Source organism: Xyrauchen texanus, chromosome 27 (genome assembly GCF_025860055.1).
Source record: "Xyrauchen texanus isolate HMW12.3.18 chromosome 27, RBS_HiC_50CHRs, whole genome shotgun sequence".
NCBI classification, from domain to species: Eukaryota; Metazoa; Chordata; class Actinopteri; order Cypriniformes; family Catostomidae; genus Xyrauchen; species Xyrauchen texanus.
In genome coordinates this window covers 25,135,058-25,160,376 of record NC_068302.1, presented here as the reverse complement: position 1 = coordinate 25,160,376, position 25,319 = coordinate 25,135,058, and the positions used below count along the sequence as shown (strand labels likewise).

Here is a 25,319-nt window from a genome sequence, read left to right as displayed (position 1 = left end):
GTTAGTAACCGAGTCGTTCCCTATCGAGAGGTCTCTCCTATTGCGTAAGTAGCTTACGCTATGGGAACACCATGTAAAACGTTGTGCGTGCTGACTTCGCTCTATGAAGCCAGAGGCAGATGCCTGAGCCTTAAAGCAAAGTGATTATTCCACGAGCCGGCCAACGGCGAGCTACATAATGGGATAGTATAGAGCGCCCTTCCAAGGTGGTCCATGGTGGGGCGCTCATAGTACAAACACAAGCACATATTTTATGTACTGAGTTTTCTATGTGCTGATATGCATAAAAAAATCCTTTAAGTCAGTCAGAGACGGACCTTGTAAGGGAGGAGATAATGCTCAGCATATACATACTCCAGTCCATTCTACAGTCAGGCTGATAGAATGTTGGAATGCATTTTTCTATGTACTGATATGCATAAAAAATCCTCTAAGTCGGTCAGGGACGGACCTTATAAGGGAGGAGATAATGCGCAGCATATACATACTCCAGTCCATTCTACAGTCAGGCTGATAGAATGTTGGAATGCAATGAGGGGACCTGTAGGTTTTAAAACCTGATAAATGTCGAAGGCGAGGCCCAGCCCGCCGCCACACAAATATCTTAAATGCGTATCCCACTCGACCAAGCCCACGAGGAGGCCATGCTCCTCGTAGAGTGAGCTCTGACGCCTAAGGGGCATTGAAGGCCCTTGGCTTCATAAGCTAGCGCTATAGCATCCACTATCCAGCGCGATATTCTTTGCTTTGAGACTGCGAGACAAGTCTCTGAGACAAATAATTGTTCCGTCTGTCTGAACAGGGCAGAACGTTCCAAATATACTCTGAGCGCCCTGACGGGGCAGAGTAAATTAGCGTTGCTTTTGTCTGCTGGGGACGATAGCGCTGCCAGAGATAACACCTGTGCTCTGAAGGGTGTGGAGAGCACTTTAGGAATATACCCGTGCTTTGGCCTAAGGACAACTCTGCAGTCGTTAGGTCCAAATTCCAGGCAAGCAGTGCTTGATGACAGCGCGTGCAGGTCGCCCACTCTCTTGACTGAAGCAAGCGCCAGCAAGCGCGCAGTTTTGCTGTTTAAGGTGCACGGTTCGGAGAGATTCTAACAGGGCACTCTTGAGTGCGTCCAGGACCGTGGCCAGGTCCCAGATCGGCACCGAGGAGGGTTCATCCTCCTAGCGCCTCTTAGGAAACGAATGATTAGATCATTTTTCCCTAATGAATGTCCTTTATCAGGATTGTGCGACGCCGCTATGGCAGCCACATAGACTTTGAGCGTGGAGGGTGTGCGACCCGCCTCCAGCAGCTCTTGCAAAAAGGCGAGTACACTTGGTATCTCACACGATTTGGGGTTCAAGCTCTTGGTATCACACCAGTCACTGAACACTTTCCACTTTTGGGCATATAAAGCCTCGTAGAGGGTGCTCGCGCCTCAGTGATGGTTCTCAAAACTCCACTGGGGAGGTTCTCGGGAACCCATTGATGGGCCATGCATGGAGGGCCCTCCATAGAGTGCAGGGAGCTCAACCTAAGTCCACCCTGGCGATTTATATACTGAAACTACCGTCATGTTGTCCGTTCGGACCAGGGCGTGTTCGCTTTTCAGGTGCGGAAGCAGGGCTCTGAGAGCCAAGGCGACCGCCTTCATTTCCAGACAGTTTATATGTAGGCGCTTTTCCGGGTTTGACCAAAAGCCGAAGACAGGCCTGCCCTCATAAAGGGCCCCCCATCCTATTTTGGAGGCATCTGTCGTGATCATATTTCTCCGCGTGTTCACGCCCAGACTCACGCTTTGATACCAGTTGATGGCTTTCCAGGGCGTCAGGGCTTTTATACGGCCGTGATTCGCTCTGATCAAAAAGTGGCCCGAGTGCCACGCGTGAGTGGGGACACGGCTCTTGAGCCAGCACTGGAGAGGACGCATGTGCAACAATCCTAGCTGGAGTACAGCTGATGCCGCGGCCATGAGACCGAGCATTCTTTGAAATCGTTTGACGGGGGCGCGATCGCCCTTTCTGAATGATGTTGCAAGGCGTCGAATAGAGAGCGCGCGCTCTGATGAGAGGCGCGCTGTCATCTGCACTGAGTCTAGCACTATTCCCAGAAGAGATATTCTGGCTGGGGGATAGCACGCTCTTTGCAAAATTGATTCTCAGACCCAGGCATTCTAGATGGCTGATAATCCAAGATCTGTGCGTCGTTTACTGACCCTCTGATTGTGCTATGATTAGCCAATCGTCGAGGTAATTCAGTATTCGCACTCCCGCTGTCTCAGGGGAAAGTGCAGCGTCCATACATTTCAGTGAATGTACGGGGGCCAATGATAGGCCAAATGGTAGTACTGTGTACTGGTATGACTGTCCCTCGAGCGAATCTCAGAAAAGGCCTGTGATGAGGCGCTATCGGAATGTGAAAGTAAGCGTCTTTCAAATCCACTGATAGAAACCAACCCCGAGGCGAACTTGCGCGAGGATATGTTTGGTTGTTAACATTCTGAACGAGCGAATCATAAAAGCTTTGTTCAGATGTCTGAGATCTAGGATGGGGCGGAGGCCACCGTCCTTTTCCGGGACGAGAAAATAGCGGCTGTAAAAACCCGCCTCGCTCATAGAGGGAGGAACAGTTTCTATAGCGCCCTTCTCTATCAGTTCGAGCACCTCGGTGCGTAGAACATGTGACACATCTTTCCTCACGAAGTGAACGCGCGGCTCGTTGAGGCCCAGGGAGTCACATTCGGGGCATCCGCCTCGAGTGAAAGCAGCTTCTGCGTGGTCAGGTCCCAGGCAGGGAGTGCAGATAATGTGATGGTCCCTGTCAGGAAGAAGGCCTCTGCATGAGGCGCAGGTCGAAGGCATTTGGAACAACGCCTCGAATTTGCTCTTTTACTAAATACAAAAAGTGTCGCAAAGGCGAACACTTGCAAAGTAGCTTAGTAAAAAGGATATAGTGAAGAGGAGGTCTTCGCTGAAGGAGATTAAATCTAAAGGAACTCGTATGACGGGGTGCCCATTATATAGCCTGGCTATGCTAATTTCGGCGGGCTCTGAGCGCGCGAACGCGAGGCGCGCACCCATTGGTCGCGCGTTCAGAGTCGCCCCGTCATTGGTTCGAGCAGTTGCCGCAGCACAGCCAATGACCGAGCTGCCTCGCTCATTACTGTCTGCTGTGCAGCTGCAATGCGTTTTACATAAAGACTTCAATATTTCTCGAGAAACTGAGTTTTCCCATAGCGTAAGCTACTTACGCAATAGGAGAGACCTCTCGATAGGGAACTGGCATTATACAATGGTTGTTCTGGAACAGTCGTGTGTGTGTGTGTGTGTGTGTGTGTGTGGAAATCAGGGGTGTAGACATCAATTCAGAAGTGAGTGTAATACAAGGTTGATTAATTAACTGGACTAACAAAGTTTTATTTCCCTCATATCTCCACTTTAATATTCCTTTTTACAAGGGAAAGCAAAATGTTTTGCCAGGGAATGCAGAACTATTGCGAAGGAACTTAAAGTGTATTATGAGGGAACGCAAAATGCGACATACCTGCATATTTACATACTATTTTATCTAATCTATTCTATTCTACAGTCCACTGCTGGGGAAAGCAATAATGTCACTCAAATAACTCTATTGCAAAGAGACTATGTAATTGAACTGAAGTGACAAACATTTCACTGTAAGGAAACTGAACATTTACTAAAATATTCTTAGACCTTATATCAGTAGAGCTAAGAACAACATGAAGGACATCTTTAGGTCTTTTAATCAATGTTTAATTTCAGCCAACTTTTTCATGCTATTTTTAACATCTTTTTCTTTGTTTTCTGACTGGAGATTTCAAAAGCAAATAGATATTACACAATAAAAGATAAATATACAGTATAGCAATAATAGAGATGAAATATCACACAACTTTAATGCATAACACGTCTAAACTGTGAATAATTTTAAATGCTACATATCCACAAAACTATAGATGATTTTGTTTCAGCTCTCTGCCTTTTCTATTGAATTATATAGTATAATGTAAAACAAAAATGGTAGGGTTATGTATGTTTTACTCACTGCATACTGGGAGTCAGGTAACCTTCATAATGTTTTAAGTTATTAAAGGAGCCTGCTGTGTCAATTATTTTGATAAAATGAAAATGGTCCATACTGTGATTAGTGTAATTTCATTATCCATTTAGGGTCAGTATAAAGTAATAAAAGCATTTATCATAACATTCCGGATACTGCATTGATACAGACAGATGTAGTGGCTGTTAATTTATGAAAATCTAAATTAAACGTTAACCATCTTTTTTCCGATTTGAAGGGCTTTGATCATATTTGTGAAAATAAAAGACGGAATTTACAATCATATTTGAGCATGTCACTAGCATTTGTAATTACCACCATAGCTTGCTAGTATTCATGAGAAATAGGCAGAGTTAAAAAAAAGAAGAAAAATATGTAGTCAATTATTCATGTACAGCACAATTCAGATACCACATGGCAACTTACATTGCTTGACTTAATTGTAAAAATGAGTAAAAACAAGTATGCCTGATGAAAACCACAACATAAACACATTTGCCCAATGAAAACGTGCAGGGGAAAAATAAAAGTTTTATTAAAAGTCCCCTTCGTATTCTACGCACATGGTGAGAATGTGCTTGGCAAACATTCTGTGAACGTAAGTGTTTAGAAAACATTACATTGGATCATTGGAAAGTTCAATAGGATTTCCCTTCCCTTTTCCTTAATGTGACAACAACATGTCTTTACAGATACATTGAATAAGTGAGATTTATTTATACAATTCCCTCTTAAATTGAGTTTATATTTCAGCAGGAAAGGGGGTCGATATTAACAGGGGTGTCAATTTCTACACAGATATGCCAACACAACAACTGTTAAAAAAGTTGAAAAACACTATGACTCTTCAGACCAGAAAATACAAGTTATGGTAGGTTGCTGGTTCAAAAGCAGACATCTCTAGCAATGAATAACTTGCACCTCATGCATCTTTCAAGCTAAATTGTAGTAATGGATTATAATTATTAAGCAACTTGAAATTGTAGACGCATCCATTGGTTGCAGATGTAGGGCAGGTAAGATAACTCTGAAACATTGTTTGTGTGACAGGTTCGTCCAAAGCAAGATCTGCAAGTTAAGCTTCCAGTGCAGATGTCTTGGAGTAAATAAGCTGTCTGCTTGGAGTTTCTTCACTTTTCTGCACAGCGAGTATGCTACCAAAAGAACAACACAGGTGAATCTGCAGTGCCAGTAATATATAAATCTGGGGGTTATTTACAAGTACGTTTTTTAGATGGATATTTAGCAGTGCTAAGTAAGTCACAACTTTTAATTTTCAAACACAAATGTTATTTGAATCAAGCAATAAATTAGCTTGAAGAAAAAAAAAAGGAAACAAAATAAATTATACATGTATACATTTACAAGTTTTCTTGTTGGCAAAATCCACAATAAGGTGGCTGAAAAGAGAGAAGTGGCATATTGTTTAGTTTACCCTGATGCATTATAGCTCATCGGTAGTTTTGTCTTTACTTGCTAACTGTCATTTACCCAGGGTCTAAAATGAACTTCTAATACTTTTAAACAAATGTAACATTAATAATTTATTTATTATAAAAATATAATTAAACTAATTCTTACTAGCCGTGAAACTAAATTTTGCATTATTTTTGTCCTTATGAAAGTGGAATTATATAGCTGATTTTTCCTTGCATATCAGTGACTAACAACACTGGTTATTCATTGTGTCAGTACAGTGTAACTTCACCTCTCAGAAAATGTCAAATAGATCATCATGATTTTGTTCCTCACATATTCTTTTGATGGTTTAGTGTGAGGAATATTCCACATGTTATCTCATGGAGTTCTGGAGAAACAAACCTTTAGGCATCATAGATAAACATCTGATGGTGAAATTTCCTGTTGTTTATAGATGCACGAGTAGCATCAGATGTTAACAGACAGTTTGATTTGAATCGTGCATGTCAATTTATTTATCAAGGGTCAGATTATTATTCTCACAGTTCAATGTAAAACATGTTAGTGTTACAAATAATCTTACCAGCCAACTGGTGAATATTGTTGTTTTATTTACTTGCCATAGTATTTTTTTTTCTCACATTTGGTACGTGTGGAGTGTTAATTTTGGACCTTGTTTACATGGATATTTAACAAATATTTACCGAAGTAGCTAGCTTGACATGTATGGCTGACCTTTCTTTTGGTAAGAAACTCCTAAATTGTCTGCTACCTCTCGATCTTTCTTGGCCCCTTTCTCTTTTGAACATTCGATTTTGGCTTCATATTTCTGTAGATATATTAACAGACTATGTAATGTTCATTACGTGTACTCAGTTTGTACTGTGCAGATTAGGGGAACTCCTCATTTCTTTATGGATGGAAAATGTAAAAATGTGACTTTTTATTCCAACCTATATATAACCTATTATATATAATATGTTCATGATAAGATCATGGAATATCAATATAGCCTTTCTGTGTCACCCCTACCACCTACCCACCCCCCCACCCCCCCCCCCAGATCGGGCATCTTACATCAGAGGGCCCCTGTTACTAAGGTCCACCATTACCCCCAGTCCGATGTCCCTAAATGCCAGTGTCCTCTTACTTAAGCCAAGTCCACACTAATATTTTTCATTTGAAAATGCATTTAATACATTAAGCCTCTCATCCACACTGGCACTGTGTTTTCGAAACGCTCGCCAGTTTCCAAACGAAAGCGGATTAGGATAGATGTGGCCTTAGAAATAACTCTTTGAAATGACAACAAAGTATTTATGGTTAATTAATAATGATACTGTTCTTAGTCTAAGGATCTAATTTCAGTTCTTGATAGCTGTGTGTGTGTGTGTGTGTGTGTGTGTGTGTGTGTGTGTGTGTGTGTGTGTGTGTGTGTGTGTGTGTGTGTGTGTGTGTGTGTGTGTGTGTGTGCGCGCGCGCACCCACGTGTCTTCGAGAGAGCAAAGATACTCTGTGATGTACTTCATTTGTTTTGTTTCTTTATTTCTTTCTATTTTCTTATTTATTTAAATTAATTATATAGATTTATTTGTACTTATTTCTATAAATTTTTTAAATACAGTAGCTCTTGATGTATTTTGCGTGTGCTGTCACAAGTTCGAAATTAGGGAATGTCTCTATTTCAAGGTGTTCAACATCATAAGACACTGTAGTTAAGCAGTAATTTTCCATTGCCTTTGCATGTAATCAATAATTTTTTTCTGGTCAGATGAATTTAGAATGTTTTTTCCAGTGCTGACCCCCAAGTCTTCCATTATTGCTTAAGGTAGTTACCAAAAATGCAAATAGCATTGGATTTAAAGAGGCTTTAGAGAGAGAGAGAGCAAGAGAGGTGGTGTAGAAGAGGGTGGACTATAGACTGCCATAGTACAATTTCCTGTCTTTAGCCATAAACTGAAGCATTCATGCATGTGATCTCAAATACATGCATGCCAGCACACACACATGCACAAACACATTCCGGGGCAGTCTGTGATAAGCACATGTAAGAAAACATTTTCCCTTACCACACACTGGTCTAATTCATTGCCCTGTAATCCTCTAAACAATTTCTGCACGCTTTGGCCTTTCCACTTGTCCATCTTCTCTTGAAGAACCGCTAACTATGTAGCAATATTGGCTTGTTGTGAGAATAGGGGTTGACAATCAGTTGGTCGACCAATAACAGATGGGGGGTTCAAACAGTTCAGAACCTGTTTGAAACCAGTCATTATTTTGGCAATTTCATTTGGTGACGTTAGTGCCGAGAAATTTCAGCTATACTTTTGGGAAAAAAAATCATAAATGTGTTGATATAAATACACATTTGTTGTAGTGCATAAATGTACTTTTACGTGTTTTCAAATCATACATTTTATCATGTTCCTTCTTCAAATAGAAAAGCTGGGCAACAGGGTTTGCTGTTTGGTTAACCTAATGCCCAGTGTTTTTTTAAATGAACCCACTAGCCTTTCCCTGCTGAACAAAAAAAGCGAAGCAGGTCACCAACATATGTTTTATGTCCAATGCTGGTTCACAACACAGCATGCTTGTGTTTCAACTAGGCTTTTAGACCAGCAAGACTTCCTTGTTAACCAGCAACACCTGAAAAAAAAAAAACTGGTCGATCAGCTTCATCTGGTAAATTGAACCAGCCTACACCAGCATTCCATGATCCATAGTGAACACTTCACCACTTACTGATAACCAGTGTAAACCAGCGGCATCAACAACATTCTTCAAATTTTAACCACTCTAAATAAATAGAACAACACAATACCAACAACAACATGGTTCACTGCCTCCTGAGATAGAAAATGTTTAAAGATTTACACAGCACCAGATCTAAGCACACTGTAAATGTGCAGACTTTTTTGGGTCCAAATTCTACACCAAATGCAAAGCTTGCAAAAGAGATTAAAGAGTACTGATTGATGAGATTAAATACTAACAGTAAAATGTGCCTAGTAAACCTAAATATGTGCTTTATGGGGTAACATCTAAATGTACTGGTTGTTATCAAGGCAAAACACATTTTTTAAAGGTGCACTCAATAACTTTTGTCTTTGTGTCATCTTGGACTAACACTGATACCTAGCACCTAGGAAGCAGCATAAGCTAAAATCAATAGTTTTCAGTTTCAGATGCCATTGTACAAATGTAGTATTCACAGTCAGCCTTGATTACTTTCAGTCAGTGGAAGTATCAAAAAAACAGAATGGTTAATGAGATTAAGTGAGTAGTATTCAGCTGGTCATGTGAGTCGAACATGGCAGCCCCCATTTGCGGACCCTCTCCATGTAGAATAAAACAGCTTTTATAAGGTTACTGATATGACTGGAGTCTTCATTTTAATGTGACTGGTTATGGTTTCCTACATATAATGCATAATTACAATTCATGTCTTTCTGGGTATGGCTCGGGACCCACTTGTTCCTGTTGCTGACAGCACGCTGCATGAGTGTTTGTAGCTTGCTAGCCTGCTTAGCATTGCTTATTCTTATTCCTATACGTTCATCATTTTATCCTTTGCCATTTTTCCGTTTGCTTCATGTTTTTCTGCTTTTCTACTGTTTCATCTGTGTGTATACCATGCATCTCACGTCTCGACTGCGTGCATTCATTTTTATCCACTGTGTTTTACACTGATTATTGCATCAATCTCAAAAATCTGCTGATTAGGAACCACATCGATCTCAAACCCTCGCCGCTCAAGAACAACCATAACAACAACAAACAATTGCGGTAAGTTATAGCATCCGTTTATGGTATTGCTTCCTGCATTTCATGCCACATGTATACTATAGCTTCTTCCGTTAGCAGTGAGGGATTTAGATGTGATAAATGTAATGAATTAGTCAGGCTGACGGAGCAGGTTAATGAGTTAGAGACACTTATCTGAATGCTAGTGGTAATCAGAGAGAAAGAGAAGTCGGTAGATACTGTTTTGGATACGGGCAGTACATCAACCAACACACACACACTTCTGGCTAAAGAGCTTCTGCAGCAGGGTGATTGGATGACGTCTCGGTGGCATACTCACTCAGCAAAGGGACACCACTCTCCCATTCCTGTTAGGGTTAGCAATCAATTCTCCCCACTCAGTGATCTACCCACTGATAATCATGTTGAAAGAGCCCTAATAATTGGTGATTCTATTGTAAGGAATATGGAAATAGAGACTCCAGCCAACATTTTTAAATGCATTTCGGGGGCTCGGGCATCTGACATCAGAACAAATTTTACAAGTGCTGTTTAATGCTAAATATCTAGATTTTCTTAAACTGTTATTCATGTCGGCACTAATGATGTCTGGCTTCGCCAGTCGGAGATCACTACAGATAATGTTAAAGAGGTGTGTGAACATGCAAAAATTATGTCAGACACTGTAACACTCTGTCCCCCTCCCTGCACGTCATGGTGATAAGGTTTATAATAGATTAGTGTCACTGAATGGGTGTATGTCTGAGTGGTGTCTGGAGAATAGCATAGGATGTATAGACAATTGGAAGAGTTTTTGGGGAAGGCCTGACCTGCTAAAGAGAGACTGACTCTGCCGCTCTCCCCTCTAGTAATTTGGCTCATAGTCTTAATAATGATAGTACTTAACTAACTGGGGCAGACAAACTGGTTAATCCAATCATTTGCTAGCTGCCTTGAGACGTCACATAGGTCACATAAACTACAACACACAGAGACTGTATCACATAGAGACTGTCTTTTCCCCAAACTACCAAACACAAAACTCTCACTAAATCATTTAGAAAATATTTGATTAATATCAAACTTGGATAAATCATTCAAACTCTTTCTACCAAATCATTGATTGTAAATGAAATTATTTCAGATCATAGTTTGGATGCGCTGTGTTTGAGTGAAACCTGGATTAAACCAGATGAATATAGTAGTTAAAATGAATCTACTCCCCCAGGTTATTGTTATAAATATGAGCCTCATCTGAAGGATGAAGGAGGAGGTGTTTCTACAATTTACAGTGAAGTTTTCAGTGTTACTCAGGAAACAAGTTACTCAGGATATAAGTTTAAGTCTTATGAACTAATAATGCTTAATATGATATAAATAAAAAAGTATTTTGCCCTTGCTACAGTATATAGATCACTCGGTCCTTACTCTCGTACCCTTGGTGAATTTGCAAATCTGATCTAGTAGTTAATGTAGATAGAGCTTTAATTGTTGTTGACTTCAACATTCACATAGATAATGAAAATGACACATTGGCTACAACCCCTGTAGTCACAAGTTCAAATCCAGGGCATGCTGAGTGACTCCAGCCAGGTCTCCTAAGCAACCAAATTGGCCCGTTTGCTAGCGATGGTAGAGTCCCATGGGGTAACCTCCTTGTGGTCATGATTAGCGGTTCTCGCTCTCAATGGGGCACGTGGTAATTTGTGCATGGACCTACTAAGTAGTGGAAATTGGGCATTACAAATTGGGAGACATGGGGATAAAAATGAAAAAATAAGAAAATAGCACATTGGGATTAGCTTTAATTGATATTCTCAAATCTCTTGGAGTCAGACAAAATGTGACCGGACCAACTCATCACCATAATCATACGCTAGATTTAATTCGGTCATGTATAGAGTTAATGTTGATACTATAGAAATTCTACCACAGAGTGATGACATCTCAGATCATTACCACGTCTCTTGTTTGTTTGAATTGTATATGCTTACTTATCATTGTAACGACTCCTCTGCTCTTACTTGAGCCAGCACTAAAGAAAACACGTCCACCCCATATCTTCAAAAATGTTTCAGCTTCCTTCAGGGAAATATGCGTTTCTTGAAGAAACACTATATCATATCTCTTACATTTAAGAAGAGAAATAACCTTTCTTCTTTTTATGGGGTGCACCAACTCATTCAGATTCCACGTGGAGAGCGATAATCCACTCATACTAACATTTGACATTTTGACATATTATAAAAAATGGATTGTGTCAAAAATACAATTATAATGACCACATTCCAACATTAGTGCAACAATCAAACCCCAAATTTCCCCTGAACCAAACAAACAGAACATTTTTTAATTAACCTCACACACACAAGACAGCACCAAATGGCGTCCATCCCTCTAAACTCAAACAGCTCATGTACACCTACGAGAGCCCCCATGACAACTTTGCCGTAGGATTACTCAAGTCCGGTGTTTCTAAAATCTATAAAACTAACTCCAACCAATAGGAGGAATAAACACAAAGAACGTGTTGATTCATCCACAAAACTGTCCCGAAGAAGTGCTACTACACAAAAGAAACTCCAGCTGCTAGGCGGAACCAGCACAAAACGAAACAAAAAAGGTGCTCGGCTTCCTCGGACGGTCAAGTGGATGTTCAGTGAGTCGGTCCACTTGGCTGCAATGCAATTACCACAAAATAATTTGCTCCAGTAATAATTAGTCCATTGATTTTATGAAGGACATCGCTTTATGGGGACAAGTAAATACTTTACGACCATCCTTCGACTAGAACTTTGCAAATTCTAGTCGAAAGAGACCATCCAGGAATTTCACCATATCCAATATTCTTCGTCCTCAGGAATTCCAACAATTCAGACATTATTCCGCTGGTTACGATTCTTGGCCTGCTCGGGGACGCCTTGAGCATGTAAGTGACTTTCAATGCCTCCAGAGCCCGAGGATATTGCATTTTTTACATATTGTCTGCCTAGAACAGTTAAGGATCAGGGTGTATCGAATCTCACCGGTTTATGACTTCTAAAGTATTAAAGCAAAGTGTGCAGAGCTCACCGTTCACATGTCCGAACCTAGCATGTCGTCATGTGACTCCTTGTCCCTTGTTTTTTGCGATCAGTTAATGTAATTTAATCTACACCACGCTATCGTTCATGTAGAACTATTCTTTCGACCACTGAAGATAGCTTCACTAATAATCTTCCAGAATTGTCTCACATACTCAATTAGCCAAAAAGTCTAGAAGAACTTGATGAAATAACAGAAAATATAAATACAGTCCTCTCTAGTACTCTTGATAGTTTCACCCCCCCCCCCTTCGATTCAAGAACATAAAAAAAGCCTAGCACCATGGTACAATGATCACACTCATGCTCTCAAGAGAGCAGCTCTCAAGAGAGCGCAAATGGAAGAATAAAACATTTGAGGTATTTAAAATTTTCTCGATGGTCCTCATCTTCAAAGAACTTGTAATATTTCATACCAGTCTGTCCTTTGAAAATCAAAATACCAATATTTGTTGAACAGTATTCCAATACCTGAGAAATATTTCTAAATTACAACACTGTTGCTGTTGCAACGGCTCTGTTGCTGATGCCGAAAAATTAATTCATGCGTTCATGACCTCAAGGATTATATTATAATAGATTATTTTAATGCATTACTGGGAGGATGTCCAGAAAGTTCAATAAATAAACTTATATTGGTTCAAAATGCAGCTGCCAGAGTGCTGTAAACAACAGATAATACCCTTTTAAAAACAAAAATGTTATCATTGTTACATTGGCTACCTGTTAAATTTCGTATTAATTATAAAATTCTGTTAACTACATACAAAGCTTTGAATGATCAAGCTGCACAGTACTTAAGTGACCTTTTGACATGCTATATTCCATCACATTCATTACAATCACAAATTTCTGGCGTGTTAATATATCAAAACCCACAAAAGGAGGTAGATCCTTTTCATACATGGCTCTTAAACTATGGAATAATCTCCCTAACACTGTTCAGGATGCAGACACACTCAGTTTAAATCTAGACTAAAGACTCATCTATTTAGCCAGGCATACACCTAAATAATCTTTCAACTCACGATTAAGCTGCATTAATTAGGTCTGCCAGATCCAGAAACATCCATCATGATCTATAACTCCGCATAAAACTGAATGGCATCTACGCTAATATTATTCTATTTGTTTCCATTTCACAACCTCAGGATTCCTATAAAATCTTTATAGCTTACGTAATTTACAAATTTAAAACCATGGCTTGCACTGCACACAAATAACTGATATTAGCATTATATTCATGTTGTTTCTCCATTAACCAACATCTTATGGAGTTTTGTGTTCCTTGCCACAGTCGCCTTCAGCTTGCTAACAGGGGTGCTAAATACAATTATTATTTAATTTCTATACACATTTTACAATAACATTTAATCAAACTACACACTGATCACTGTAAGACATTATAGATATTACAGTTTAATTTTTTGTTTGATTTTTGTTCATGCATGATTTCCAGTAAAGCTGCTTTGAAATGATGTGTGTTGTAAAAAGAGCTATACAAATAAAATGACTTGACTTTTGTGATGGTACTTCATGAATGGAACATGGCATGCTTCTTCCCTCATAATGCTAGGGTCAACTCATTGGGCAAGAGTGAAAACCATTGAGCCTCCCGTACTAGGGTCACAGTTGTTTATATACTTTTGTTTTGTCTCTCTACTGTATTTGAGTTTTACCATCTTCGTATACATTAATGTCTACCTCTCCGTAAGGACCCTGAGTAGTTAAAGTCCTAGTATCCCACTGCTACTCGAAAATATGACAAAAGAGGGCAACTTGTTTGCCATGAGTTGCGACCCATATTATTTCAGCACTGGGCTTTGGCTCCTACTTCACTTAGATGGGAGATTGGAAAGGCCCGATCCGATCAATCAGCTGGTCAAGACTTGCCCTGGAAGTACTATGTGATAGATTAACATAAGCTATCTTTTCAGTATCCCCAGAAGGTGTTGGCTAAGGTAAAATTGAGTAGATGGAAAATCTCTTGTTCTTTGTGCTCAAGTATACCATTCCCTTATCCCTGGTGCATTATCGGCAGGATTTCCGTGGATCTGTGCATCCCATTGATGGACTCCAAAGTAGGTGGGGAGTAGAGATGCTGAAGCATAATATACTAAACATGGCTACCAAACACACATCCAAAAAAATCATTTTAGACCTGGACATTGACTGTACTTCTGAGAATCAATGTGCTTCTACATCTTACATTGAAGATTGGCCAAAATGTATAATTACTTAATCTGCATCATCAAATAAGACAATCACAAAGCTATCTTCTTTCGCCATTTACAAGGAAATTTCAGTAATAGCTGATACTTTTAAGGAGGTGAAGAAACTGTGGTTTGGCCAGATTCTGGTGGAATGTTGTAAGAAGGCAAATTCGGAAAACATTCTTCATGCCAATTTGCTGGCTGGATTTGATATAAAGCCACATCCAACTACAGCAAAGGAGTGATTCAGGGATTTGGATGATGTAGATGAAGAAGAAATAACTTCTGAACTTAAATCTCAAGGAGTGATGTATGTGAAAAGACTAACAATAAAAAGAGAAGATGGAATTATCAGAAATGGCACTTACATTATTACCTTCAATAAACCTCATCCCCAGAAAGAATCACAATCATATATATATATATATATATATATATGTATATATGTATATATGTATATGTATATGTTTTTTTTTTGTCCCATTTTCACCCAATTTAGAATGCCCAATTCCCACTACTTAGTAGGTCCTCGTGGTGTCGTGATTACTCACCTCAATTCCTGTAGCAGAGGTTGCAACAGTTGCCTCCGCTTCTGAGACAGTCAGTCCGCACATCTTATCATGTGGCTTGTTGTGCATGACACCGTGGAGACTTACAGCTCCGGAGGCTCATGCTACTCATGCGATTCACACACAACTTACCATGCGCCCCATCGAGAATCCCTAATCGAGACCACATGGAGTTTACCCCATGTGACTCTACCCTCTTTTCTTCTGCGGAACACAAAGTTATTTTGAAAAATGTATTACTGTAGGTGTTTTTGTCCATACAATTTAAGTCAATGGTGTCCAAAAGTTTCAAGTTCCAAAAAGGGCATAAATGCTAAATAAAAGTAATGCATACACCTCGAGTGATTTAATCCATGTCTTCTGAAGAAATATTATTGCTCTGGGTGAGAAACAGACCAAAATGTAATTCCTTATTCACTATAAATATTGACATCTGCAATCTCTTTGGCGCATTCATGAGAGAAGCTCATTCACACACTTCCTCACATTTTACGCATATGCAGAGTGCTGTTCACAAACCAGAGACCATGTTGTCAATGCAGACGCTATCTTAAATCATATAGTTCTGTGTTTTGTTTTTTTTTTTTTTTTTTTAAATGTACCGTGGTTGCTTTTAAGTTGATGGTAAAATTTTAGCGTCTCATTGATGTACAATGATAACGTGATTTATGTCATTGATGTACAACTATACACACTGCACTGTGATCCATTTGGACTAGACGTACATTTACATTTACATTTATGCATTTGGCAGATGCTTTTATCCAAAGCGATATACAGTGCGTTCAAGGTAGGCTATACATTGTATCAGTTTGTGTGGTCCTTTGGAATCGATCCCATGATCTTGGCATTTCAAGCGCCTTGCTCTACCATTTGAGCTACAGGAACACCATTTTTTTTTTTTTTTAAGATTTGTAGTGAATTAGGACTTAAATGTTTTTTCTACCCAATTTGGAATGCCCAATTCCCAATGTGCTCTAAGTCCTCGGGGTGACGTAGTGACTCACCTCAATCCGGGTGAGTTGCCTCCGCATCTGAGACAGTCAATCCGCGCATCTTATCATGTGGCTTGTTGAGCGCGTTACCGTGGAGACATAGCGAATATGGAGGCTTCACGCTATTCTCCATGCACAACTCACCACGAATCCCACTGAGAGCGAGAACCACATTATAGAAACCACGAGGAGGTTACCCCAAGTGACTCTACCCTCCCTAGCAACAGGGCCAATTTGGTTGATTAGGAGACCTGGCTGGAGTCACTCAACACACCCTGGATTCGAACTCATGACTCCAGGGGTTGTAGTCAGCGCCTTTACTCGCTGAGCTACCCAGGCCCCCAGGACTTAAATTTGTATCTGTTTCACACCCAAAGTGATTGTATCGCTTCAGAAGACATGGATCATGAGTTTAAAAAAAAAGAAATCAAATAAATAAATCTTGTTACACTAATTTCTGTCTTGGCTGGTACTTTTCTAATGCAATTGAAACTTTGTAATGCAGCACTTTTTGTGTTACTGTCTCCTTAAGATGAATCGCTTATGTTGTATCCTTCCTCATTTTGTAAATTGCATTGGATAGAAGCGCCTGCTAAATTAATACATGTAAAATGTAAATATATTATTCTAACCGTATGTCATATGGATCATTTTATGCTAACTTTGTGCCCTTTTTGGAGCTAGAAAGCTTTGAACCTTATTGATTTACATTATATGGACAAAAAAAACATTGATCTTCTTCAAAATATATTTGTGTTCTGCAGAAGAAACAACGTCCTGCGAGTTTAGGATGGCATGAGCATAAATAATGAGAGAATGATAATTTTTAAATAAACAATCCCTTTAAGGTAACAATTGCAGGTTGCTACTTTTTACATTGTAAATCCAAATGAAAAACAGCTAGTTTATTTGGACATGGCTGTGATCTATGTTCAGAAGATGAAGATGAAGATGAAGAGGAAGAACATTTGTTTAGAGTATGATGATACTTGTGATACTGAAGTTTTATCACTGACTAGTTTTCATTAAGTGGATGTTTTGATGGTTTCAGTGAAGGCAAGGCAGACAAAACCCCCTGCTATGAAAACAAAGTGAAGTCAATGGAGAAGGAAAAGGAGGGGGTTGTGTACGTGGACCCACCAGATGGCGGTTGGGGTTGGATGGTGGTTCTGCATTGTTTCCTGGTACGTTTTCATTCCCACTATTATATATGCTGATTTAGGGTTTCTTTCCCATGAAACAAAATTATTTGACATAGAGAAAGCATTAAAAAATTGAAATAAGTGTTATGAGATATCTCAATGGTATCTGTGCCAAATCTAGACTCTGTAAACAAAAATTATGCCTTCTGTCTGTCAATCATTTTGCGCATTTTCATAGTATTGTAGTTGCAACGTATTACTGAAGCTTAAAGCCAATTTTATGCCATGTTGTTCATAACAGTTGTCAGTTGAGCGTGCTTTTTTTTACTGCTGTTGTTTTTGACAACTGTTTCTGCTCTATCTGTCTCAGTAAAGCTCAAATCTTGTGGAAATTCGAGAATGGCTAAAATCGCTTTCAGCACCTTTAATTTGAATTCAATGTGATTGTGATTGAATTGAATTAAACGGAACTGGATCAGAACTGCTGTTGTGGTGTTTTCCAGGTGAATGTGTTGGTAATGGGCACGCTGAAGAGCTTCGGGATCTTCTTTGTGGCACTGCAGGATGAGTTTGGAAGCTCGTCTGAGAGCATCAGCTGGATTGGATCTATTATGTCAAGCCTCAGGCTCTCCGGAGGTACTGTCACCATAGAAACCATCCTTGATCCAAAGGGTCAACTCACAATCCAAACTCCGATTCTGTCACATAAAGTGGTCATAAACTTAGTTTTGTTTGTGACCCATTAGGTCCGTTGGCTTCAGTGGCCTGTGCCAAGCTGGGCAACAGGGTTACCTCTCTACTGGGGGCAGTTCTCGTCAGCACCGGCTTTCTCATCAGCATATTTGCTAACAGCGTGTTGTACCTTTACATTAGCATGGGGCTGATTGTAGGTGAGATATCTTTTTGTTGTTTTTTATAAATATACAGATATTATAAATTAGAGTAAATATCTGAAGGTTAACAAAGAGACAATGTCATTACAAACATTGACTGATATCATTATTGAAACTTTGTTCTTTCCAGGTCTTGGGTTTGCTCTTCTTTATCAGGCCACATCTGTTGTAATAGTGATTTATTTCCGAAAGAGGCTGGCAACTGCATATTCTATTGGACGCTCTGGCATGGGTCTGACCTTTGCCCTTGCTCCTTTCACTCAGCTGCTTTTGGATCAGTATGCTTGGCAGGGTAATTTGGTTTCAGCACTATTATTCTAAAATTTGTAATGCCATACACAGTGTGCATCTTTCACTGATTCATGCTTTATATATTCATCTGTTAATGTATTTCCACAATAATATATTATTGTACATCTATGCTTTTTAGAGACAGCTTTAAGCTATCATGCTGTACACTACCATTCAAAAGTTTGGACGTATTTCTCATGATTTTAGAAACCTCTTGATCTAAAGGCTTAAATGATTGAAATTACTTTTGTACAAGACAAATATAAATTGTGCCTATGGATGATATTTTTTACTAAAGTAAAAATAAAATGGGTCAGTTGACTAAATGGGTCAGTTGACTTTATAATAACGGAAAAGCAGCCAAGAAGTGCTCAACATACATGAATAAGTATTTAAAAAAGCATTGCAGATGAATAATTCATGACATTGGTTAAGAGAATGCCCAGAGTGTGCAGATCTATTATCTAGGGAAATGTTTAGCTTACTTCAAAGAATCTAAAATATAAGAGGTCTCTACATCATTTCTCATACTTCCATTTTTGTCATTCCATAGATTTGATGACTTTCATTCTATAATGTTTAATGTGTAATGATAAACAATGAGTAGGAGTGTCCAAACTTTTCAACTGTCTCTTATGTGACAAGGAGCTCTGTTGATTTTGGGTGGTCTGATGCTGAACCTCGTGGCCTCTGGGATGCTTCTGCGGCCCATTAATATTAGACCTGCAGGCTCTCCCACCTTAAACTCCAGCCTTCATAAAGGCTCTCCTGGAACTGACAAAGACCCTCTTAAGAACAGCTTGAATGGCGACACACCTGTGTCCAATGGCATCTCCAAAATGGACAGCACACCCTCCATTCAGAGGGATAACCTTATCATAGGGAACCTAGCACATGGGCAGAACATTCCTCCACATTTGGAACTAACCAAACCCATCCAGAATGGGGTAAATGGAACAGATAGCAGCCAAATTAACTCATTCCCTGAGATGAACTGGGTTTCTCCTGTGGATACTTTACTTGAGAAGACCAGAACAGAAAATCTCCCTGTAAATCCCCAAAAAGTGTTTGACTTCTCACTGTTGAAGAACCCTTTCTTTTGCATATACACCTGGTCAGTGATCTTCAGTCAGCTGGCCTATTTTATTCCTTACTTCCATTTGTCTGCAAGGGCCCGGAACTTGGGCATCGACCCAATGGATGCTTCCTTCATTATCTCTGTGGCTGGTGAGTCTTGATTCGTTTTATTACCTTTGATCAACCTCTGTAACCCTAGAGTCTTGTTTTTCCACTGTCATCTATTTTAAGTAAATGTGCTTTTCACATGGAATTTTGCATTGGCAAAGATAAATAGATTGGTAACAAAGGTTACATGATAATTCTAATTAAAAAGTGACCCATTGCAAAAAACTGTACTCTAGTCAGCAGGTTTGTTATTGATGTTCTCTGGCTGAAACTGTTCAACTGTACACTAATATTGTGTAACAGAAGAAAAAATCAATAGGATCTAAGCAGTGCTGATCTATGCAAAACAGTTGACAAAAGACCATGCAATGATAGCCCAATTGGAAAGCATGTTATTGGGGGACCAAAGAGATACATTTTGTCAACCTCATCAGTGCTGTATTCCAGGAAGGGCAAAAAGCCATATCTGAAAGATGCACTATGGATATTGTGCTCTGCAGCCTGATAGGCTTAAATATGGGGTTTTAAGGATTGATGCAAAAATGCAGACAACTTCACATTGATTATTTGTGAGCAGTTTAAAATCAGCAGTGTTTGTGTTATGTAATGACTGCTATTACATAAAAACTGAACTTTGGCCCAGTTGCCAAAACCAGTGTGTTTGTAATATTCAACAATTAAGCCTCACTGAATTAAAAATAATACATCCCCAGACTTTTGAGTTTATCCAAATGTGCTATATTAGAGTGATTTTGGTATATTTCATAGGCATATAGAAATAGTTTCGGAAAATTGACATGTCCTGTAGTGTGACATATTTTAATCAAATAAACAGCATTTTACAAATTCTTTTAAAATTAATCTGCTTGCAGCTTTTATGATATTCTTAACATGTCCCATACCCAACGCCCTCCTACCTGCATTACAAAAATGTTTTCACATCGGACACAGGGTGGGAGGTAACTAAAGCTCAGGCCACTGAAAGCTGTCTCTCGTGGCAGGTCATTTACTGTTGGTGAGCCGAGGGAAGTCGCTAAGCAACAACCCAAGTAGCTGCCATGAGGTTTCCTAGTCCCATGCCCAGTTCTGAAGTGGCTGACATTGTGTGGAGTGCTACTGAGGCAGCAATGCAGACAAAAGCATTTGTGGAGCCGAGCCAAGCACATTTTGTGTTTTAATGAGCTGTTAGCGATCAGACATGCATTTGGGGTCTCTGTTCCTCAGTGTGGACTCGCTGTCCCTATCCGATGTAGTGGGAACATTGCATTCGTCCAATCCTTTTGTATCCACTAAGTGAAGTCCACAAAGGCACAAACACCTGTCACATGCCCGATTACCCAGTGAAAGTCCCTTCTACACTACAGAGATTTGGGGACTGGACACCGTCATTTAAAGACAGCTTGCAACTTTTTGTCACTGAGACTTTATTGAAGTTTCATTGTGCAAAGCATGACAGGAACAGCTGTGAAACTCAATGGCCCTGCTGAGATTTAAACACACAAACAAATCACAAAATGTCATTGGGTCCAAGTGAGGCACATCAGAACATCACCTTTAGTGGCTCACTTAGGACACGCAAACATTGAGCAGCTGTTTTGTTTTATGTCTGGTCAGAAATAAATTACCCCACATGTGTATGAATTGTAGCATCAGCCCAAGCCATAACTAGTGTTGGAGTTTTGTTTTTAGCTTTTCATATCATAGATCATGCAGCACCTCTGGGTGTTTGTGGGTTTTGTGCAAACATATATACTGAGGTCCAAAACTCAGAGACCATAGTGGAAATCTGTGACTGGGTAAGTTCCTAAATAAGTAAATGCCTTGCATTAATTACTTCATCTTCAAAACTTTTATTAAAGGGGCCATGTCATGAGGGATACATTTTCCTTGATATTTTGACATATAATAGGTCATTTTACTATAAAATCAAACTATAAATGTCAGAACTCATTACTTAATCCCCAATGCAATAAAAGCATTTATTGAAACCAAGCTGCAAAAACACCTCGTTCTCTACTGCAACTTCTCTACGTCACTAGGGGGCCCATTAATTCATGACTGCCTCTACATTAACAACATCACTGTTCACTTTACATCATCATACCCTTGACCCCTCCCACTGCTGCTCAGTTTGTAAACAGAGAGAGAGCTGTACAGACAGGCCTAGTTTGGACTACTAACTATTCCTGAACGCCAAAGGGGTGCTTAGGCCAAAACAAAGTGTTTCAGACAGAGGGCAAGAGACATGTTGGAAAATGATAATATATTACTAAATTATGACTGTTTCGGTGGAGGAAAAAAACCTAGCAACTTTACTAGCATTATCAGTGGACCTCAGGGAAGATAACAAAATTAAGAAAAAAACAAAAAGTGTCATGACCCCTTTAAAAAAAACTCAAATATAGGGTCTGTACATTTTTTAAACTAGTATACACATTACCGTAGTTATAAATCCAATAATCTGTGATAACCTTTATAAATCGAAAGATCGCATGTTAGCAGCGTGTCACACTTTGGATCTGTTGTTTATATAGTAATCTGTGGAACAGTGCTACCTCAGGTCTATTCCTGGTCTGGTCAATAAATACATGAACACTGAATTTATACACATTCTGACTGCATCATAGACAACAACAAATACTAACCAGCTCTGAGAAAGCTTTGTACAACACAACATAAAATGTGTTATACCTGTTCTTCTAATGTCTCTTTTTGGACTGAAAAACAGATTGTTCAAGATGCTTTAACCAAAATAATGTCAACTGTGAAAAAGCACTGTCATGCTAAGCATGCATATTTTAAGAATATAGGGTTGTTTCAAGGAGTAGTCTACCCAAAAACAAAAATTCTGTCAACATTTACTAGCCCTCATGTTGTTCCAAACGTTTCTGCCTTTTTTTCTTCTTTTGTGTAACATAAAAGGAGTCATTTTGAAGAATGTACACTTTTTTTTTTTTCCCATCATACAACAGTTCATTAAAAGTTACTAAACTTTTTACTAAAATCTCATTCACACTTTCAAACTGAAATATGGCGCTTTAGTTGCGTTGCACCAGGTTTAATGTCATTGACTACATTGACACCAATAGTATTTGCATATGGCATAACTAAATAAGAGCTGCAATGGAAGGTAAGATTTACAATGAACAATGACTTAAATTTCAGTATGTTAGTCACAAAAATCTGTAGCACACAAGTTGTATGGACTACTTTTATGATACTTTTATAGAGTTTGATATAGAGTTTGCAGCCCAGACTGGTCTCACAAGCTGCTTCCGAAACAGTGTACTGTCACCTTATGTACTGCATTTGATGATAGATGCATGCGAGTAGTATGAACAGATAAAGATACTTCATCTTTTGATAGGCATGGTTTTGTGACACGAATATATGATGTAAGAACAACAATTATGCAAACTATCTGCTCTGGTTTTATTAAACAAACACCAATTAAGCACAAGGAACAATTATCTTGGTGTATATATATATATATATATATATATATATATATATATATATATATATATATATATATATATATATATATATATTGTAAAGTTGTATTTGTAGTTGATGTAATACAGTCAGTAGAAATGCATTTTTATTACCCATACGCCCAAACCTAAACTTAACTGTCAGTGGAATAAAAATATAATCTTAGAGGGAAAATGCAATGCTCCTCATTGATTATTTATGCATAATTACTTCCTGGTATCCATGGGACCAGATATCGGTCTCCAAACTCCGAGAATTACTAAAAAAATGTAGTCCTTGTAGAGAACTTAAAAAGTCACTAAAAAAAGAGGATTGCTGGGAGTTCATTAGTTCATCAGTTCAATCAACAATTACTTAAACACTTTCTTTCCCACAGGTATAACAGAGACAGTGGCCCAGCTTGCATCTGGCTGGGTGACTGACAGGAATCTGATTCACAAATATCATTACCATAAGGCCTACCTCATCCTGTGCGGTGTTGTTAATCTTCTGTCCCCTTTGGCCACTTCCTACATCTTGCTCATGGTCTACGCTGTCTTCTTTGCCATCTTCTGTGGGGGGTACATGGCCCTCATACTTCCTGTGCTGGTGAGTACCAGTAGGCCTAAATTTTCTTTCTTTTGAATTGTTTTGGCTCTGAGGTGACTTTCAGGCAATGTTTTCAGGAACTGTATTGTAAGGTAATAAAGACGACAGATCCGTTTCAAACCTTGTCATTACATCTTGCTGTTTTTCACCTAAATATGGTCTGTTTGGATAGTTATGTTGTCAGTACTGCAAGGTAAAAATACACACCTTGTCAAAAAGTGTGTTTTGCTTCCTTCACTCTAGTCATTACATGTGGTCGAAGGTCTTCTTTCTTGTATATTGATATGCCTGTACTGCACTGTATCTCTATGAAGGATAGTGTAAAGAGAGAGCGGGATAGATTGACTGGCAGCACTGCTGTAAGTGTTGGCACTCGTTCCTCTGAAAGGTATCTAAGGTTTAACCTTTCAATTATTTTTTACAACCTTTGGAAACATCAGTTAACCAGATAGACAAAACAACAGGGGACTCTGTTGAGATTCTGTCACCAACATGTTTCACCTTAAAGCTGAGGTGTAACTTTTTCAGTGTTAAAATATTTTCTCCTTTCCCAGCTTAATATGCAAAAACAACTATAAGCAAGACATTCATGGCCCATCCAGCCTGACACAACAACATTGACTCAACCAATGGGAATATCTGTTCAATCAACAGCAGACAAAGAGTGTATTTGAAAACAAGCATTTATTTTTGCAATTCTGTTCCGTGGCACAGAAATTACACTTTACCCATATTACAAAACAAAAAGTCTCTGTGTTAAATCATATCAGAAAATGGGTTTATTAAACTTTTCTTCCACCAGCTGGCTCTTGTTTAGTCCATAACAGAGAGTTTTTCTTCTAAACCCTCAATTTATTTAAATTTTTCTCATAAGAATTGACTTTTTAAAAAACTTTTGTGTAATGTTCAGTATCATCAATGTCCATGTTCAATCTTGAAATTTTACCAACAAAAAAGTCCATTGCCTAGTCAGAGAAATGTCCATATGATCATAAATGTCCATATTTGTGTTTTCAAGGTGGACTTAGTGGGTTCTGAAAAGCTGAACAACTCGATGGGGTTCTCCATGTTCTTTGTGGGGCTTGGTTGTCTAACAGGTCCTCCTCTGGCAGGTACGAGTGGTTTGGAGAAGGGGCAAGATCAAAAAGAGATTAACTTTAATAGGTGAACCTAGCCGTGATGTCACAAAAAAGCGAATAATTGAAAATTAAAGATAAACCTGGCCAGTCCTGGGAATGTGTATAGCAAACCTGCCTCTCTCTCTCTCTCTCTTTCTGTGTGTGTTTGTGTGCGTGCGTGCATGTGTGTGTGTTCAGAGGATGTTAAGGGTGCACAGTTTCATATTTCTTGGAGTAGAGTGCATATGGGAGACACGTTACCTCATCTAAAAATAGGATTACCTACCTAGTTAGATTCAAAACATTTTGAAGTAGCACTAAGCAGCAATTTGTTTGTTGGTTTGATCATTGGTTTGGAGGACAGTACAAAGATTTTGTTTATTTATTCTATTAACTGATATTTTTTTTAACAATATACAGTATAGTCACAAATACTACAACATTACAGGTTCTCCTTATGTGGAAAACATGTCAACAGCTCTAAAGAGAAGTAAGATTCTTGGAAATGCAATT

The 25,319-nt window shown here is 39.0% G+C and overlaps 1 protein-coding gene across 2 annotated transcripts in view; it reads left to right on the top strand.

Moving 5' to 3' along the window:
- slc16a4 (solute carrier family 16 member 4) overlaps positions 1-25,319 on the top strand; it is a 37,703-nt gene that overhangs the window by 5,732 nt on the left and 6,652 nt on the right. Inside the window, exons 3-10 of one of the 2 annotated variants that reach the window (XM_052094423.1) lie at positions 5,122-5,245; positions 17,146-17,278; positions 17,740-17,872; positions 17,983-18,126; positions 18,260-18,421; positions 19,066-19,647; positions 23,477-23,688; positions 24,707-24,800. In XM_052094423.1, the coding sequence (XP_051950383.1) occupies positions 5,223-5,245; positions 17,146-17,278; positions 17,740-17,872; positions 17,983-18,126; positions 18,260-18,421; positions 19,066-19,647; positions 23,477-23,688; positions 24,707-24,800 (1,483 nt within the window). In that variant the 5' untranslated portion in view covers positions 5,122-5,222. Of the gene's footprint in view, positions 1-5,041; positions 5,246-17,145; positions 17,279-17,739; positions 17,873-17,982; positions 18,127-18,259; positions 18,422-19,065; positions 19,648-23,476; positions 23,689-24,706; positions 24,801-25,319 lie in introns of those variants that run through there. The other variant, XM_052094422.1, reaches the window with a different exon arrangement.